Source organism: Micromys minutus (genome assembly GCF_963924665.1).
Source record: "Micromys minutus genome assembly, chromosome: 28".
Lineage (NCBI taxonomy): Eukaryota > Metazoa > Chordata > Mammalia > Rodentia > Muridae > Micromys > Micromys minutus.
Window position 1 is genome coordinate 23,127,831 of NC_137963.1, and position 20,503 is coordinate 23,148,333.

At 40.4% G+C, this 20,503-nt stretch overlaps 1 protein-coding gene across 5 annotated transcripts in view; it reads right to left on the reverse strand.

Annotated features, from left to right (window-relative positions):
• SLC44A1 (solute carrier family 44 member 1) overlaps positions 1-20,503 on the reverse strand; it is a gene marked incomplete at its 3' end in the record, with an annotated part of 184,208 nt that overhangs the window by 119,023 nt on the left and 44,682 nt on the right. For all 5 annotated transcript variants that reach the window (XM_080940320.1, XM_080940319.1, XM_080940318.1 and 2 more), the window contains exon 3: positions 15,793-15,935. In XM_080940320.1, the coding sequence (XP_080796446.1) occupies positions 15,793-15,935 (143 nt within the window). The remainder of the gene's footprint in view (positions 1-15,792; positions 15,936-20,503) is intronic.

The window sequence follows — 20,503 nt, forward strand, 5'->3', positions numbered from 1 at the left end:
TCCTTTGAAAGATGAGGATAATGAAGATCACAAATAGCACTTAACATTCACAACTCAACTCCAGGTACACTAAGGCTCTTACATCACCATCGAATGCATTCATCCAAAACACAACTATGTGTCTGTATCCCTAACAAGGCTCTTTGGTTGCTGTTTCATACAGTACAAACTCTTTCTTAGCAACCTCTCCTGTAAAGACACCCCAACTGCATGAACAATTCAACTCATCAAAGGAAAATTGAAAAATGCCTTTTCCATTGTATTGCATTTATCTTTTTAATAAAGAATCAAAATTTTCATAATTGAACATGCCAACCTTGGTATGACTTAATTTCTTTATTGCTTCAACAATGTACAAATTATCCCCTCTCTTCAATGACATGCAATATTCATTTCAAAATATTTAATTCATCTGGAATTTAGTTTGTATGGTATGAGATTAAAATAAGTCTAAATGTAGTATACATCATATTAACATCCAGCCCATATTTTTAATTTTTTGTTGTTAAATGATTCTTGCTTTTACAAGATTCTTTTTACTTCTCTTGAGTTTTATATATGACTTCCATTCTGTTTCCACGACTGTAAAGACCTACATTTAGACAGTTCTTAGGATATACTCTTGGAACATGATTTAGTCTAGAACAGAGAGCCTTCACCCTTTGCTTCCCTAGAAAGAATTTAACAATGAAAACCATAGATACAGAATCTTTATGAGAAACCCTGTCTCATGTCTTAACTAGCCAGCACAAGTGCCAACAGTCGATTGTTTTGTTGTTTTGCAAGATGGAGATGAACTTGAGGCTTGGACCTGCCCAGTAAGTGAGTCACCCCTCCAACCTTCCAAGGGCCAACACTTAAAACTCAGAGCTGAAAAGATGACCTAGAGGTTAAAAAAGTACTTGTTCTTGAGGAAGACCAGAATTTAATCCCGAGCACCACCATGGCAGCTCACAGTCATCCATAACTCCAGTTTCAGGGGAATCTAACACATTCTCTTGACTTCTGTGGGTACCACTCACTCACATGATACACAGACTAATATGTACGTAAAACACTTATATACATAAAATAAATCTAAAAATACATTTAAAATAAAACCCAGAGCATTGGCAGGCCTTCTATGTTCCCCCTCACTCTTCTTTAACCTGTCAACAGGCATCTGGCCTCAGTTGAAAATTAGGCTGGGGAGATGACTCAACACTGTTAAAGCCATGCTGTAGAAGTAAGAGGACCAGAGTTCAGAGTTCAATCCCTGGAACCCTTGTAAACAGCTGGTGGGCATGTTAGTTTACCAGCAGTTCCACCCTTCAAAGGCAGATTCTTAGAGTAAGTAAACTAATGACTCATTACATAAGTGAACTCTGGGTTCAACTGAGAACTCATCTCAAAGAATAAGATGAAAGAAGACGCCCAGCACCAACCTTGGACCTCCATGTACACATTCATGTCCTTACCCAAGAACATGCTTTTACACACACCACACACATACACATGAAAAGAAAAACAACCCTAGCATTAAAGTCTTTTCTACATATATTCTATATCTGAGCTAGAACTACACAAATCACTATGTATGGAGTTCAAAGTACCCAGTATCTCCTAGGGTCTTTACACTTAGTCTATTTAAGTAACTTACACTGTTTGCCTCATGCCATTGGGGTGTTCAACCTCTAGAGAAAACCAGAAGCTTCTCTTACTGTTTTCCAAAGCTAGAAAATTCATGGCTCCTTTCATACTCAATTTCAGTAACTACACTTACCCTAGACATCTGGCCTACCATCTCTCTCTCTCTCTCTCTCTCTCTCTCTCACACACACACACACACACACACACTGCATCGCTCAGTCTATCCCTCTCAGGTACCAGTCCACTGTTTTACAATATATACACTTTCTTTTAATACTCTGAAATTATTTGTGAACAAAATAATTTTTAAAAGCATTTCTCACATAAGAAAAATCTTATTTGCTTTTTATGATTTATACCATCAACCAGGATTAATTCACCATCCCATTGGGGTCTTAAACTGGTACTGTATTAAGTCTATAAATTAACTTTGGTTATATTGTTGTATTTATTGCATTAAGACTACCCACTATGAGGAGATTTGATGTTTATTATTGTTCTGCTTTCCTTCTATTAAAATATGATAATTCTCTGCACTTGGCAATATATAAATATGCACGTATATATGAGGGTACAGATAGACTTTACTATAAAAAATAAGCATTATATTTTTCATTATATTTTCAGCATAATAATAAAATAAATGTCTGAATCTGTAGGCATATGTTTAATAACTTGCAAGCCAAGCATCTCATTTAGGACATGTTTTGTTGCAGCTTCTAAACAGTGTTGTAGCCCCTTGTATTATTTTTCTCTCTAATAGCACACATACATTCCAGTTATCTCTCGTGTGATTTACTGTAATTAGTTATTTAAAACAATGGTATGCAAAAGCAGCATCCTGCTTGTTTTAGTTACATTCTTTCTACCTCTACATAACCTCAGTAGCTGCCCCAATTCGAGACGCCTTTTATGCCTTCAAGTTTGAATTTTCAACAAAAAATGCCAATGGGGAAGACAATTCTTTCTGATAAATTCTGCTGGGACACCTGCGTCTTTCTTTGGGGCAGGGGGATCAATCTGCCTATTTTTCACACCACCTAAATTGAGTACTCACAAAGATAAGAACTTAATTAAAAGCTCTTAAATAAAACATAGAGAAAAATCTTTGTGACTTTGGGGTAAAGTAATAAATTCTTAGAACAGAAAATAGCACAAACCACTAAAAAAAAGAAAATCAAAATTGAAAACCTTTTCTTATCCAAAGATAGAATTAGGGGAGCTGGGGAGATGGTTCAGCAGGTAAAGTGCTTGCCACACAAGCCTGAAGAGCTGAGGTCAATCTGCAGAACTATGTTTTAAATAGCTCAGTGTAGTTAGAAAAGGGAAGGAAGGAAGGAAGGAAGGAAGGAAGGAAGGAAGGAAGGAAGGAAGGAAGGAAGGAAGGCCTTGTAATCTCAGCCCTAGTTTAATGGTCCTAGCAAAAGACCACATCTTAAAATTAATTAGAATAAAAAGGAGGAGGAAGAGGAGAAGGAAGAGGAAGGATGATGATGAGGAAGACAAAAAGAAAGTAAGGGAGGGAGAAGAAGAGAAAGAGGAGGATCGTTCATAAGAAACACCACCCACGATGGACCAGACCTCTAGCCCGTACACACTCATGACATTGAGAAAACTAAAGACAGGTCACTGGAAAGAGGTAGCTCAGTGGTCAGTGGCTAAGAACACTTGTTGCTCTTACAGAGGACCTGACTTTAACTCCTAGCACTGATACCTAGTGACTGACACCTGGGTGCACGAGCGTGCGTGCACGCACGCACACACACACACACACACCCAAACAATCCCCCCAAAACAAAAGGGTAAAAGATAGACTACAGAAAATATCACCAAAAGTAAGTAACTAGCAGAGTTCATATATTCAGATCATAAAGGACTTGTATTGAGATTATAAATCCTTCTTGAAATTCTTTTATCAAAACCAAATTGCTATAAAAATGTGTGAAAGGCTACTTCACAAAAGACAGGTTAACTGTCAGTCACTGTTTCAAAAGAAGTTCAGCATCACTGGTCATTAAGCCTATGGAAATTTAGAACAAATAAAAAGACTGAAAAATGAAATGTAGTTACAACCACAAGACAATGAGACACCATTATACACCCACTAGAATATCTAAAAATAGACTATACAGAATGCCACAAGGAGACACAGCAATTAGGACCCTCCCACTGTCCTAAGAGGGATGCAAATGTGTGAGCCATCCAAATCCTAGCACAAAACATGTCCACAAGCTTCCAAACCAGCATTACTCATGGTGGTAAGAGAGTAGCTTTTACTTTATAAAAAGCTGAATAAGTAAAATATAATATAGTCACACAACAAAATATTACCTAGCAATTTAAAAAGGAATAAACTATTGGCATGTGTATAAAACATAAGTAAATGTTAATAACATTTTTTATGCTGTGTTTAAAAAAGAAGCAAAAAAAAAAAAAAACAAAACAAAACAATTCAGGTATGGTGGTGCCTGTATTAAGGAAAAAAGGAAGATGCAGATAAACACTACATATCACATGTTTCATACGTAAGAATCATAAATAAATAAATAAACAAACAAATAAATAAATTGTATTGACTGCAGATTGGTGGCTGCTTGAGTTGGCTAGGATAGAGGAGGGCTAACTATAAAAGAGCACAATGTTATTTTCTAACAACGAAAGAGATGTGGATCATTGTGGACAGTGCTTAATTGTATATATTCACCAACATCCTAAAGTATTTAAAACTTCTCTTTGAAAATGCTCTTTGCAAAATCCTATTTACTGTACAGCACTGGTAGAAGGTAAGAATTCAACTTTATTCAGAGAGAGTGAGCTAAACTTTGCTCTTAGTTCCTGGGAGTTACTCTGTGTATTAGAGGAGTGTCTTTGTTTAACTGGGTCTTGGGTCACGACACACAGCCTCTCAACATGATTTATGAGGAGGACAGATACTGTAGAGGGACTGATTATTCTAGAAAGACCAACATCATTATACAGGTGGAGAGTTTGGACTAGGAGGAATCCACTGACCCCAATATCATTGTGTAGATGAGTTTAGACCAGTGGAAATCCACTGACCTGTGTGTGAAGAGCTAAAGAGAAAAGAAAATCATCTATGCAGTAAAGACTTATGAAGTTATTATGAAATGATAAGCCAGGGCTGCAGTGAGCTTTCTAGTTGCCTGTGTTCCATATTTTACATGTCACTGCTAGACAAGTAGCGTGTTCCACCTTCACCTTGCTCCCTTCTTTCCACAGGTAAGAACAATGTACTCCTTCTCTTGGATCCCCATATCCTCTCTGTAGAATATACTGGAAACAGGGCTATGGTAGCTTTTCCATGACTTTTTTGAATTCTGGCAAATTCTTAAGCCTGAGAGTAATTATTCAGCTCTGCACCCACATCTGGCATTGGAAGTATGATGGTCTTGGAAAACCCGAATGCCTTTTAGCTCCCTGGGTGCCCTCAGTTCAGATCCGGAGACCCTCACACCCATGGACAGGTGTAAAACATTGCCTATGAAACTCCTAGTTGGTGTGGTTAACGATTAACCCAATGTTACAAAGGTCTCTCAAAATCTTAAAAAAAAAAAAAAAAAGCCTCGAAGGAACAGATGAAGCTTATAGCCCAGCTGCCTAACTTAGATGTGGCAAGTGTGGACACTAGTCCTGCATAGCAAGTGTGGACACTAGTCCTGCACAGAGGGAACTAATCGCCCCACCTTGCCAAGCTGAATACATATGATCTAATTCTCCTAAGCAGCTTTACACTTTCCTAATTAGAATCTGTAAACTATTCAGTTTCCCCCTCCTGCACTCCCTAAAGATGAGTAAATAGCTGGTGTCCTTCTCAGACTGCTAACAGTATTAGTCACAGCGAGTATTATGTTAGTGCGCAGAATCTCAGTAGAACTTACTTTTTTTAAAATTAAAGCTAAGAAATAATGGGATCACGAAATATAACAAAAATATTTTCCAAATATGCCTCCAAAACCTTGCCTTTTGAAAATTTAGATCTTCCAACTTCTACTGTATTCTGAGAGAAAATGAGTGAGAAAAATGTATAAATGGTACAAGCTTCAATTTGTATCATCTCCATTTCTAAATACTGATGATCCGTGAGGGACAGGAAGTCTACATACAAATGCAGGGTGACTTGAGGTCTCTATCTAGTGTTCCTTCTCTTTTTACACTAAACTAGGAGAGAGGCAGCAAACTAAGGTTGGCGTCTAAAGTCATCTGGATGAGAGAATGGGGCTGGTGGTTTCCTTCAAACTGAGAACATCTCACAGACCCAGGACATGTCCACCTATTTACACTAACTGTGAAAGCAAGCAGGTAAGCCGCTCGGTTGCTCTGAAGAACACTGCAAAACACAAGCTCCAGTACAACACATAAGCATGCTCCGTCTTACCTTGAAGCTGCTCCAATGCCATGAACTAGCTGGAAGGTCCTTCCTGTGTATACCAGCCCTCACCTTGCACCAGCTTGGCCTGCAAGAACACCAGCCTGACAGACTGTAAGCCTTGAACTGAACCTCATCCTACAAAACTGGAGAGCTGTATCTGACTAAAATGACCCTGTCCCTAAGACCTCCTCCATCTCTGGCTGAGAATAACCTACAACCAAGAAGCTGCCCTGAGGGAAGGCTTATAATGGAAAGGTTTCCACTTGAGCTACAGGTACAGGCTCATGTTAAGCACTAAAAATGACTTCTTGCAAAGAAAGAAAACTTGAGTTTTAAAGCCACATGGAACTGAATGCGTGGCAGGAGGAGGAGAAGGTGGGAAGATGACCCATTCCCCAGATCTGCAAGAAGTCCCTGCAGCGCAGACAAGGCTGTGAGTCTAGCCTAGGAAACCTGGAATAGAGAACCAGGTTACAGCATTCTGCTGAAACAGCAGGAAACTGAAACAATGGTGGCTTTGGCCTTCCCATCCAGATGCCCATCTTTTCTCTCTTCCACAGTTGTGATAGGAACCCAGGACAGCAGACTCACGAAGTCTCAATGGCTAGCACTCACGCAGGATGGAGCTACTGCTGTGTTCACTCCTGCATTTGTCTTTCTCGCTGAAACAGGAGCTTTTCAAGGACAGGGACTGTGAATGCCTCTGTTGTTAATTTAATGCACATAGTACACTTCATGTGTAAAGAAATAACTCAGAAAAAATAAGATCTATTCATTGTCCAATAACAGCATTGATATTTCCCTGTCATTCTAACTGACTTGTGCAACAAGTATCTATAAAATTGGCCTCTGTACATTATATAACTGATTTTTTCCCTTAATAATGTACATGGGCAGTCCATGTACAGGGGCACCCCACCCTTACTTGGGGCTACTGGGTCTCAGACCTGTTCTCCCATTGTAAGCTCCTGAGCCCTAAAACATCCCATTAGTAACACTTCCTCCAGCTACAGCCTCTGTGGCTGCATGATTTTATGAAGTTCTACTGTTTTCACCAGTTTACAATTTCCATGAAATAAAAAGTTAAGTCTATGTATCTCAAGAGCATATGGAAAGTTTAAATACCTTGATTTAGACTCTGAACCGAGAGGGAGGGAGGGGGAGGGAGAAGGGAAGGGAGGGGAAGAGAGGGAAGGGGGAGACCAGTGAATAATTGAATTGAACCAAATGTTCTTTTCCTTCAGCCATTTAGGCCACTTCTGACTTTATTATCACTAGATGTAGCTTGTAACACACAACTGATTTTCAAAGAATGTAGGCTAAGGGCTAAATAAAATAACTAAATTTTTTAAGTGTTATTCATTTATTTATTTGTTTACTTATTTAATGTATGTAGATGTTTGACTATGTGGGTGTCTATACATCAGAAGAGGGCACTGGATCCCAGGAGACTATAGGTATAGATGGTTGTGAACGCCCATGTAGGCGCTGGGAACTCAACTCAGGACCTCTGGAAGAGCGATCCTTAATTGCAGAGCCATCTCCCTAGCCCCAAAGGGGAAAAAATTTTGGCAGTTGTGGGACAGACCAGAAGGAGACAGGGCCTCTCTAATAGCTGTGGCTAGCCTGGAACTCACAGAGATATGCATGCCTCTGCCTCCCACATGCTAGGATTAAGGGCTTTGCAACTATGCCAGGCAGAATTTTCAAGAAAGATGAATAAAAGCCCTTGAGCACACAGCAATCTAGATCAAGTCAACAGGGAGAAGAAAAGTGCTAATTCTAGGCACCAAGGATTGCGCTTAGCCATAAAGAATCTTAAAACACCCCCTTTATCAAATTTTATCTGTTTTTTTTTTTTAACTTTTCCAAACAAGGCCAAAAATTTTCTGTGAACAAGATTTGAAAACTCTTCATAAATTTTCCCCAAGAGATGCAAATTACACCAGGTGAAAAGGTTCACAACTATAAGCCCAGCACTCAGGAAGCTGAGGCAGAAGGACTGGATGAGGTCAGCTGGCCTATATAGCAAGACTGTCTTAGAAACAAAACAAGAGCAGCCACCAAAGCCTGTCTTTAACACACTGATCTAGTAAATAACGTTCTCTGGAGAATGGAAGGCTGTATGACAAGACACAACTCAGAAAGCACAGCAATCACTAATGAATGAACACAGCCTACACAGTGGTACTGTCATTCCTAACTCCCCATGTAACCCTTTACACAAGTTCAAGCACTGAATAGGGGTGTGGGGCAGATGGTGTGGAACATCTAACTTTTAAGGACCACCTAATGGTTATTAGAGCCTCCCCCAAAATTCACAACATTTCCCCAAAATAAGACCAGTGCTCATGAAACAACTACCCTGCTTAAGAACTAAATGGTATGTTTCTACAAATAACAAAATATGTAAAATAAAACTCTTAAGTATGAAATAAAAATAATGTCGTTCATCACCTCAGTTCACACTGTCTCGCCAACGGATAAAGAATTTGTGATTGCCTTCAGGTTCTTTAAAACCTGATAGACTTGGTCTCTCTTAAAGTCTCTGAGTTTATGACTTTACATGGCCTGCTTCCTTTCATGTTCCCTTTAAATGTTGAAGGGAATCTCTAGAAGGAAAAAGGTACAAACCTAGAATCACAGTATGCTCACAGGAGACACCGCAGAACAAATCTTAACACAGGGACAGAGCACCAGCTGGTCTACACACGTTTGCTTAACCACACGCAGACTGGGGGTGGGGAGACAGAGAGAGGTAGAAAGCAAGCAAGTGAGTGAGAGAAAGAGAGAGAGACAGAGAATGCACCTGTACTGTCATATTCAGAATTATTTTTCTTACTATTCTCTGAAAACACAGTGTAATAGCTCCTTACTCAGTGTAAGATATCATAATAATTTAGGGATAGTTAAGTATACAGAAGGACATGCATAGTTTATAAGGGAATCCTCTGCTTGTATAAGAAGGATGTTAACAGAGCCAGTTTCAGTATGTGTGAGAGAGTATACATACTGGAACAATTCCAAGGGAATACAGACAAGTATGCTTACATGTCTCCACCAAGTTACTCATGTTTCTCAGATGCAAGGTCCTTTACTCATAAAATACATGGACCCAATGATCTCAAGGTGCTTGGTAGGCGTGGACTTGGAAGACTGCTAGCTTACAGTGCAAAGATGCTCAACTGAGAAGATAAATTCCTTACATTCTGGTTGTCTTCACTCCATTTCCTGTAACACTATGCAAAAAGTAAATTTTGAAGAAGGCACCAAATAAGACGTTCTCTCTCCTGATGTTCCTGCTATTGGCAATTCACACAGGGATGCTATCCCTCTCCTCAGACCTTTACTCCTTGCATCCTCTTAACACAGATTATTTCATATCTGAGAGGCACTTAGGGGCCTGTAACAGGAACTTTCTTCAGAGGAAAGACTGAAAGATGAAAACTAGATTTATGAGAAAACACATCTTCAGAACCTGTAAAAGAAATCAATACTAGTAAGAAAGCTACACTGGGGACATTTCTTAGGGTAACCAAGCAACTTGACACTAAGCAAGGTCATGTATAAGAAGGAGGGCAAAGTTTTCCTAACGGAATAACTTAATCAAAACAACTGAGAACATGCCCTCTCTTCACTACACTAAGAGCTGCTGCCCCCTTGCCATACGCTCTCCTCTGGGTACCCAGGACATGAGATTATTTGTTCTAGAAGCACCAAGCCCTTCCCACTAACTCAAACCTCCTCACAGAGGCCAGCAAAGAGAGACTCCTTGTCTCAGTGGCTGAAGAAAGCTGAAAAAGAGCATCCTGCTGTGCCCACACTGACACACAAGGTAAGGAGCATCCTCTACACCAGCACTCCTGTCTTCCGATGCCTCTCTTCCCAGCACTATTCTACCATAATGCGATAAAACTGAACATTCGGCAATCACCAGAGGCCTAAGCAATAGACCAGCAGCCTGTAAGGTTAATATCCTCTTTTTACCAATAATGATACCAGTAACTTTCAAATGCATTCTAAGGATGCTTATATGATATAAATCAAAAATTATGGACCAAATTAGAATATGTAGAAGAGTTTTACTTTATTTTTTTATTTTTGGAGTTGCCAATCAGTTCACCACCCACTCTCTGCAATCAAAAGTCTGGCTCTAAGTCCAACCCATGATGGGTAGTATCATCATAGCTTAGCTACAAGGTAAGGCACTCTCTGTTCATGAGTGCTTGGCAGGTTGTTATTAGATAAATAATCTCACATCTTAAAACTCCATGGTTCTATAACAGATAATCTTATCTGAATTGACCCAGATTTATGTTGTGGTAAATATTAAAAAAATAGTGACCCTTTTTCCCTCACTAGTACCAGCACCCGTGGGGCCACATGGAACTGTGGGGTATCTCTAACTTAGCAGCTCCATGCCGCCTCTAAGAACTCAGGCACGGTTCACTCCACTTGCCCCTGCATGTTGTTTTCACTTACCTTCCTCCACCGCCTGATATAAACAAGACTCCACAATCATTAATTTATCAAACAAGTTTATACTCTCAATCCACAAACCCTCTACACAATAAGCTCACAACCAGTGGACAAAGATATAGACTGTCCATCTAAATATGATAAACAGACCCATAGAGACCCTTAAAAATAATCATAACATCCTTATCAATCTAGAGAAACATCCACGTCTGCTTCCATCTTGCTTCCTCTCCAATCTTTGCCTATCGCCTCCTCTTCTGCTTTCCTAGACCCTTCCCCGCCTACCTCTCTACTGTCCAATCATGTATCGCCTTGATATCAACCTACAGACTTAGGCTGAAATCTGATTTTGCTTCTATGCAGAGAAGTCTTAGTTTCTTCAGCATTTCTTAATTCAGAAATGAATTTTAATCCATCTGAAAGTGAGGCTTTCCTGTATCTCATAAACAGGGTTGGGAAATTCTCTGTGCAACACTGTTATTGCAAGAAATACACTATCACGTGCAAAGTATTACTAGGAGGGGGTAGGGGGGCATTATAACTAGATGCGTCAATAATTAATTTTGCTTTACTACGAAGAAAATTCTTATGGTCATCGTAGCACCTTAAACATTTAGTTAAAATAAGACAGATCTGTTCCCCTCTCCCATCTCTCTCCTGACTCTCTGCCTTCGGTGATAATTACAAGTAAATAAACCCTCATCAAGGAAGAGACAGACTCAGATCTGAGAGCTACAAAAATATGTTGCTTCTCAGAAGACCAAGTGTAGCAGAGCACCGGATAAAGTCCAAGAGGTCTCTCTTAACCCTGACACTTTTGTTCATGAATTCTCTTTTCCTTGAGTTTGAGTAGGACCTGAAATTGTGCCTCACCAGCAGAAAAATGGCAAAGATGACATTTATCACTTCCACAATTGCAGCACAGAGTGTAATTTCCACAGCAAGCAGACTTTCTACATTGATATTATTTCCATAATTATACTACATAGAGGTATAGCTTCCATTGTTCTAGAAGTCTCTAGATGCTGCTCATTGGTTCTAATGGAGTAAACTGCCACCACAGCCACCTACACCTAGACTTCTGAACCATCAGACACTGACATGACAAATGTGTCTTGCTTTAAGCCACTAAATTTATGATACTGTTACCTAGCAACTGATAATTAACAGACAGATGAAAAACACAATATAATTAGGGAGCTAACTGAAGTCAATAGAATAACGAGTATAAGACAGTAAAGTTCAGGCAATTACAGTAAAGGAAGCTTACGGCAGGACAGGGTTATTTTGAAACACTTCACAAAAAGGTCAGCTGTGAGACCTGGAATAAGTGTTTCAAAGATTCGGATAAGCACACAGGCAGAAGCAACAGCACAGAAGTGGAATCAATCAAATGCCAGAGTAATAATACCACACTGAGGAACAGTGGGAGAGGACTGGGCAGGTAGGTTAAATGGGTCCAGCTCTCTAAAGGCCTGCGAGGGCAGGGGCTGAGTGGGCTCATCTTTGATACTACAGACCACAGCAGGAAAGCAAAGGCTCTTGAAGAGGAAAATGGCAAAAATAAAAGCCCTATTTTCAAGAACTTAATCCTATCACAGTAGAAAGGACAGAGCTGATTACAGATAAGAAGACCAAGAATAGATACGCTAAGCACAATAGTTGTCATGAGAGGCTAACAAGTGGGAAGGAAGGGGCTCCACGCATATTAATAACCAAGAGCATGCAAATTAAAACTATAAAGCACTATTCTGTGGCTTATCAAATTAGTAAAGAATAAAAACTAATAATACTGGCTAAGATAAAGCAATCGCAGACACTGCTGGTGGGAATGTAAATGCAACAGTCTTTATGGAAAGCCATTCAGCAATATGCATTAATAATCTTAGGATATTCAGATCCTCCAACCCAGCAATTCACTCCTTAGAGTGAATTTATTTACTCATTCAGCAACCACTGAATGGATTGCCTGCTTCATTCCTGACACTGAGCTGGGCTCTAGGGATTCAATGCTGAAAAGAACAGACCTCACTGCCTTCACAGCACCGAGTAGAGCCAACACTTTGACAAATAATAAAAAAGAAAAAAGAAAGTATGCTTATTCATATTACAGGCCACAAGGAGAGTGCACTCCTAAATGGTCAGGTAAAATTGTGATAGGTGCCTCTTTCGTTCCATAGGTAGAATGTCAGACTCACAGTTTAATTTGTAAATCCAAAGACAGCTTCTCTGTGAAGTGACCTTTCTGCTAAGAGACAAGAATTAGAATTCAGCTCCATTAAGAATGGGAAGGGAGAAAAATTCTAATAGAAGAAATAATAGTCATGAATGGATTTTAGAGGATTTGTTGCTGTGTTATTCAACAAATGCACGTGAAGGTCAAATAAGGACCAGGCAGTGCGATAAGGGATTGGGATAAGAGTTAGGAGAAAGTATCAGGCATCAGTAAATGTCAGGGGTGGGGGAGTACTGAATCCACTGTGGACAGACCCCAAGTTCAGTGAAGCCATGAGGACAAGGAGTGACTACAGAGGCAACCAGTACATGGGGCAGGACAAGAGAAGCAGATGGGCTAAGCTAAGGCAGACAAAGAACGCTTTCTTCTCCTCACTAGGTATGTAGACTTACCTGAAAACTGATAACCAAAATTCTACCAGTCCTACAAATCATTACCATCCATAGATGGAGATACTTGGCTGGACTATACCAAAAAAGTGATAGTGCAGAGAAGATGAGGTAGAGGCCAAAAATACGGATGTGAGTATGGTGGCACACACCTTCAAATCCCAACACTGGGGAGAATAAGGCAGGAGGGTCTCTTTGATTTCAAGGCCATCCTGGTCTACATTGAGAGTTTCAGGCCAGCCAGTGCTACATGGTAAGATCACGTCTCAAAACAAACAAGAAGCTTAAAAGGGCAAACAAAAATGCATGTTAGATATGTGTACAGGAGTTAAAAAAAAACTATTTGGAAAACAATTTTCCCCACAGTTTAACATGAATGGCTTTTAACTAAGATAAATATTCAGAAAAAAAAAGTGACTCTTTCCCAGAATGATATATAATTTGTGTTTGCTAGAGGCCAGCATGTATATAAACTAGCCAGAAGATTTGGAATCTGCCTTCCCCACCAGCCAGATGAACACCACAGGGTTAAATATAGAGAGTAGTACCTGCATGTCTTATGGTAGAGTCACTAGCAAGTCACAAAGCAGGCCATGGGGACAGTGAACTAAAGCAAGAAACCCTCTCTTTCCTATGCCCTCAGTCGATAGTCTCATATATTTGGTCCATTTTAACAGCATTGGGAATGTTAACATCTTTCGATACAAGTGTTCAATAATAAAAATAAATTGAAGCTATTTAACTTCTACGCAGCCAAAACTGCTTCACAATAAAAACTCCACCAAAATGATAGGGGTATTTTTGGGATAAAAACTGACCCAAGGTCTAAAAGGTGTGTTAATTTCATAAGACAATTATAAAAAAAAAATATGTGAAACAATTGTCTAAACTACTGAGACTCACTGTCCACTTCAGAAAATGGCAGGGTTGAAGACTAATTATATTCTCATAATCAAACTCAAGTTTAACATTGAGAGCCAGGTTATAGAATGGAAGACATAGTATTCAGATGGTGTTACAGGCTAAAATCTAAACATAATCCAGTGATAGAACCATAATTGGTTAAGTTAAAAATAATGATCGAGCACTTTATCTAATTGATAAATATGATGAATTACATGTCATTCGCATATACTATACTTTCTAATTTACATAATTATTAAGGTTTTGTTCAATTTATGTCTGGGAGAAAAGTTTTTGGTTTTGTTTTTATTAAACACAAAAGGTGAGATGTAGGAGTGGTTCTGATGCTAAGGTCCTGTTCCCCAATTGGTGCTTGACATATTAGTAAAGAAGCCATGGGCTAACTGCTGGGAGAAAGGGATGGGCAGAACTTCTGGGTCTGATATCTCAGGCAGAGCTTTTACAGGCAGAAAGTTGGGGATGCTGAGCTGGGACTAAAGCAGAGGGCAGACTTAGGGTACTGAGCTAAGAGTACTGGGAAGGGCACACTAGTGGTGGGAGTTTAATAATGCCCACCAATTGATCCAATAAGGCAAGTGAAAATTGAGCATATGTGTCTATTTTTTTTTTTAATCAGTGGGTTCAAAGGAATCTGGTTGGGGCTGGTAGTGCAGCCCATTCCCAGAGCTTAGGCAGGGTAGCGAAACACAGGGTCCCCACGGGCAACAAGAAAAGATGCTCACAAGCTACACTGGATCCTCCACTCCTCACCAACCAGCCTCTCGGCCTTGCTGGTCACCTCACCTTTCTAACTCCTACCTTGCTGTTACTTAAAACTTTGTTTATTTGACGTACATGATTTCTTGTTCATTAGAGGGGGTAGTGTCTCTAAGAAAAGATAACTAGTCAAAGTTCTTCAAGTTTGTAAAATCATCAAATTCATCTTATATAGAGGGGGCCCCAAGATTTAACCAACAAAGTCACATAATCACAAGTTGTTACAATGTACTCTGACATTTTCTAGAAAATATGTTAGACTAATTAACTTTTTTACTGTGCAATTAGTTTTATTTATTCTGAAGAGCTGGTTTGACTTGAAATAACATCATGAAGTTTGATGGTATACACACTCAGTCTGAAAAGTCACACAGCAATCATACCTATGACGTGTTTCCTGGATGAAATGTATTTTCCCATTGATAATAGAAATAAAATAGTAACTCACGAAGATTAAAGACAATTAAGTTCAGGAGTTTCATGGCATCCTAAAGATGAATACTGAGAGCCTAAAACAATTGTTTCAGTATATCAAAGAAGATGTAACTTTTATGAAACTAGAAAGATTTAAATACTTGCAACACAAAATATTATAACTTTAAGGCTTTGATATCCATTATCATCCTTCTTTCTTGCCTTAAGTATAATCTTAATACAGAGATTGTTGTTTTCTTTTTTAGGTTAAAGAGTAGAACATAATCCCAAAGCTAATGGGAAGACAGAGCACAAGAATAACCCTTTTAATCCACTAAAACCGCAAGGTGGCCCATTTAACAAGGCAGTTAAATTTGTTTCTTGGAGAATGTATTTGTTAAATGAAAGCAGCAATGATTCAATACCTCATTTTTTTTTTTTTATAAAAACAAACCACTGTATAGGAAGTATATGAAAATGTCCCACAGACACTATCTATAAGGTACAGAGAGAATCCAGCCACCCTGAGCTTCCCTCCAATCTTCCAGCCCTTCACCATGCAAGAGGCTACTCACTTCCGATGGGTGTGGTCCAGACCACTGTTCGGTACAGCTTCCAGTTTTGCATTTCTCTGCCCACAGATATTTCCATAGCTGTCATATCCTGACACTAGTCTTGCTGCTGCACCTGTTGCTACTGAAAAGCCACAAATAAATCCCTAGAAAAGAAACAGAAAAAAAAAAACACAGACAAATAAACCATTTCGACAGCAACAGTCACTACTTCATATGATAATGAGTTTCTTTTGTCTGCTACAGGGAACAAAGAGCCATATTCCCTTCATGGCAAACACTACTGCACTCTTTTCTCTGGTCTGCATAGGAACAGCATGAGGTCCACAGGGGATTACCATTCACTACTGGAAGAAAACAAATCCCAAATCTTCCACTTCTAAGGGTGGCCTTTGCATTCTGTGACATTCATGGCAGTGTCTCCATATTGAACACCTGCTCTGAGTTAGGCGGCAGGAAGGGAATTTATCATATATTCTCTACGTCCCTCCCCCGGAAAGGTTAAATAAGTTAACCAGAACCACAGAAGCTAGTAAAGAACACGGCGGAGCATCACAGCCATCTGTAATCATTCTTTAGTTTACTTGGTCATAAAGGGGGTCTATCAAGTGAACACAAAGGATAAATGGGGCTAAAATCCAGAGAACAACAGTAGGTATCACCAGTGTGAGCACAGCACCTTCGTCCTTCCTGCAACAAAGTGGTATGAGACCCAAGACTTACATCACGGAGCTTGCTCTTAATACTGGGGGACTCAAGGAAGGTAAGGAGGCATTGGCTTCCTGTACTGCAAAGGTCACTTGCTTTATCCTAGTCCCAAAGGCAAGTGGCAGACACTAGGGACAATGCTGTGCTGGCTAATTCAGACAGGGCCGGTCACAGTAAAGCAAGAGAAACCATCAATCCACCACAGCCCCATGGGAATAAGAGCAAGACCAGTGATGGCTGATAATGACTCTACTGGGGATGGGGGTAATGAGACCTAATCTTTCAGGGGACCAGTTTCACTATCTTTAATCAGGTTAAGTAGGCAGAGATGGTCACCAGCTATTCTTATCTAAATGGCGCTGCTGGATCTCAGGCTGCAGAAGTGCATGCTACAGTCTCATGCAATTCCTCGGAGCAAAGCATGTCCCCCTGTACACTTCCGTACCTAAAATGTCTCTAAAAAATTCTAACAACTCTTCTATTTCTGGAAAGCTTGTCTGACTTTCACTGTGCAGGTAGTGAGAGATGAGGGCACAGCTCTGACCCATAGAAACTTCTAAAACTCCATGAGAGAAAGTGGATTCAGAACTTCCTAGTCTCTGACCAACTTTCCACCTCAATTGACTCCCATGACACGTGGACATAAAGCATACGCAGCCCCTCAAGCTGAGGTAAGGCCTGAACAGCACTATAGCAAGAGCTTAATCGACAGCTCATACACTGTTATTAGAAACCAGAGCATGCATGGGAGAGACTCTGGACTTTGGAGTTGTACATGGATGACTGCATTTTCTATGAGTGCGACTTTGGTCAAACTTGCTCAATCCTCTGAGCCTAAATTTCTCCTTCTGCTAACTGAGATTAAAATCCCGTAACTCTCAGACTGTTGTAGGACATACTAGAGACAATAATGTGAAGGGCAATGTTAGTGCCTCACCCCTCAAAGCAACAGCTGAGTTGCCTGCACTGATCCTAGGGGTCACTGGCCAGCAGTTCCTCACTTTCACTCCTCCTGTTGCCCTGTTCCCTCTACCCTCCTCTATACACTAAAAAAAAAGCTAAGTCATCAAGTCAGTGCTAAGTGAGACTTAGCACTGTTATATCAAGAGTTTGTTATAACACAGGTACCGAATGAGCTCAGTATCTCTCTACACTTACTACCGGTACCTTTGATACAAGTGCCAACTCACAGTCTGCTGTCTTCACCTCTACCACTGAGCATGTCTATCCTCTGCATCACGACAGGAGCTAAAGGAGATAACCCAGATCCAATCTCTGGTAGCTAAGACTCAGCTACCTGGCAGCTGATCAATACATAGAAGCTGTCAGTAGTAAATATGAATGATTAGGTTTGGCCCAAAGAGGCTGACATCAGTACCAAAAAGTGACAAAACCCGCTTGCTCAGAACAAACAAACTTTTGTTGGGGGGGGAGACCAAGAATGAGTAATGATGCTAGTATTTTTGCTATTATTAAAAAAATACTTTCATATCACAATTAAACTTCTTTACTAGTCCACAGCGGCAAAATGGTCAACTAAAAGGTTATGTTTCTCTTTCGTTCTTTATAGCTTTTCTTCTTAAATTTGATAGGAACAGTGCTATAGATTTCTTCAGATGGTTTCTGATTTCCCCTCCTGACTGCTTTCTAACAGCTCCATATGAGGTTCCACAGGACGAGCTCTGCCCTTTACTGGATGTAACCTCACATCCCTCTGGGGCATGGCTGGGTATAAATTTTAAGTGCTCCGTGTGTACACTAAAATGGGACAGTGTTACAGCTTCACACAGGTCATTTAAAGTTCTTAGAAGCTTCCAGAAGCACTAGAGCAGAGAGCATGAGCAGCCACAAGGGTGGGTAACATCAGGGTAAGAAACCACGACTGTTACCCTAAGGACTCCCACTTGGTTCAAGCACTGATGATGCAGAACAAGGCCAAACCTAAAATTCCAACCTCTTTAAAAAGAAAACCAGAAAAATCTAAATACAGGCAACCATATAATTTCAGGAGAGAGGGGGACACAGACATGAAATTAAAAAGAAGTGGGGAAAGCTCTCAGAATACATTCCATACTTTAATGGCTTTCCAGATATCGGAGGGAAAAGGCACCCAGCAAAAGAAACCACACCACAGAAGTGAATGTTCACGAAGAGAAAGGCTTGTCAGTGTGGAAGGAAACACAACCACAGTTACTAAGGAAGGCAACCGTGATGAAAACATTGGAGCCTTCGAAGGGCTTTGGGGACTGCTACCCGAGGACATGCAGAGGTGCAGACGCACCAAACTGGACAAGTAAAAGCAGACAAAGTCACAGAGATGAGGGACAGCAGTCACAAGACCTGGGCACTAGTTACCCATGAGGGAAGAACAACTGGGAAATAGGAAGCTGTTGTCCCCACCCCCGAACTCCCCAACCCCCACCCCTGTCACAGGGCTAATGTTACTTAAATAAGATTTTTACTTAGGCTTGCGCACCATCAGGATAGCTTTCAGTCGGGTGTGTTTGGTTTTCACACCTACATTTTAACTAAGCAACTGAGCAGAGCAGATGGTCTTCACAAGGCGTGGGGGTGGGGGTTCAACAAAATCCGCAGGTGAGGAGGAGGATGTGAATAGTGAATGGGGGATGAGTGGCGCTTCATGGCAACACACTCGCCCAGATCTTTCTCAAACAGCAGACATCATAGATGGCAATCAGGGCGAGGGCGGTCTCCCCAGAACACACTTTTAAAGCAGTGGGGTAATACGGAAAATCACTGAACTGAGGGATATCTGGAGCTAACAGCTAGAGTCAGATTAGACAGCCTTGACACAAAGGTGTACTTAGGCAAACAAAGCTTTTGTCAGCACACTGAATCTGCAGATTCCTTTAAAGTTTAATAGAATGCATTGCTCTAAGAGGAAGAAAAATAATGTTTGACTAGTCTCAGAAACTTCTCAACAATAAGCATTTTTTTTAGTATATGCAAAGGCAAAACATACCATAAAGGAACCAGAATATTCATAAAGAAAACACAGGATGCAGAAGGATGGGAATCCAAATCTAAGACTCAGTTTCACCCACAGAGACAGAAAGGAAGGAAAGAAAACCAAATTGAAACAAAGCCAGACAAGGAGCAGAGACCTAATCCCACCTTCGGCACTAGTGTGCCTCAGAAACTGAATTCTCTGGCCTTAGAAGTGTGGGAGACTAAACTAAACAAAGACTTTTCCAAGCTCTTCCACATCCCAAATTCTATAGAGAGGTGGGTGAGGAGGAAAGGGAGGAACTTAAAGGTCTAATTGCAGAGAGAATATATAATTCATCTATTTAACTGAACTGTATATTTAATACTGGTAAAGCAGTGCAGTGCACAGAAGCAGGTCTGCAGTTTCAGAGTGGGGGTTAGGAAGACTGGAAGAAAGGCCAGTCTGGACTACACAGCAGATCCTGTCTCAAAAGTAAAAGAAAAACAGAACTAAAATGGTAAATTGTATGCTACATGCCTTTCTGCCACTATTTTGTTTTTTTTAAGAACAGAAAAGAAAATGAACGTAACAAGAGCTGGTAGTCAGGTGGGCCAGAATCCCTCTGGTGATTTTCTACAAACTGTCTCCTGTTCTATAATACTGGCGAAGAAGAGATCATCAAACAGGTAACTCAGCACCCAGTTCTCTCACAGATGCTCACCCACAGTTAATGTGCCTGGTGGAGACATCATGCCCTGGGAATACTCATGCTAGAGAATTTTAAAGGTCCCTAAAGCGGCACCCACGCAGCAGCTCCAAAATCCAGCTCAGACTCAGACCTGTCTCCAAATGCCAACCTTGCTTTCTGGATGGTGTATTCTTCTGAAATTCTCCATGTCCCAAAGAAACATGTCTTTCCATGTTTCCCCGGTCACCATGCTTTCCTGCACAACACGTCTCCACCTAGAGCAACACTGTCTGCAGGTTGCATGTGGAGACTTTAGAGTAAAAGGGTTCTTTGTTCTCTTTCTTGCATGCTTCCCCCCTCGCCCTAGC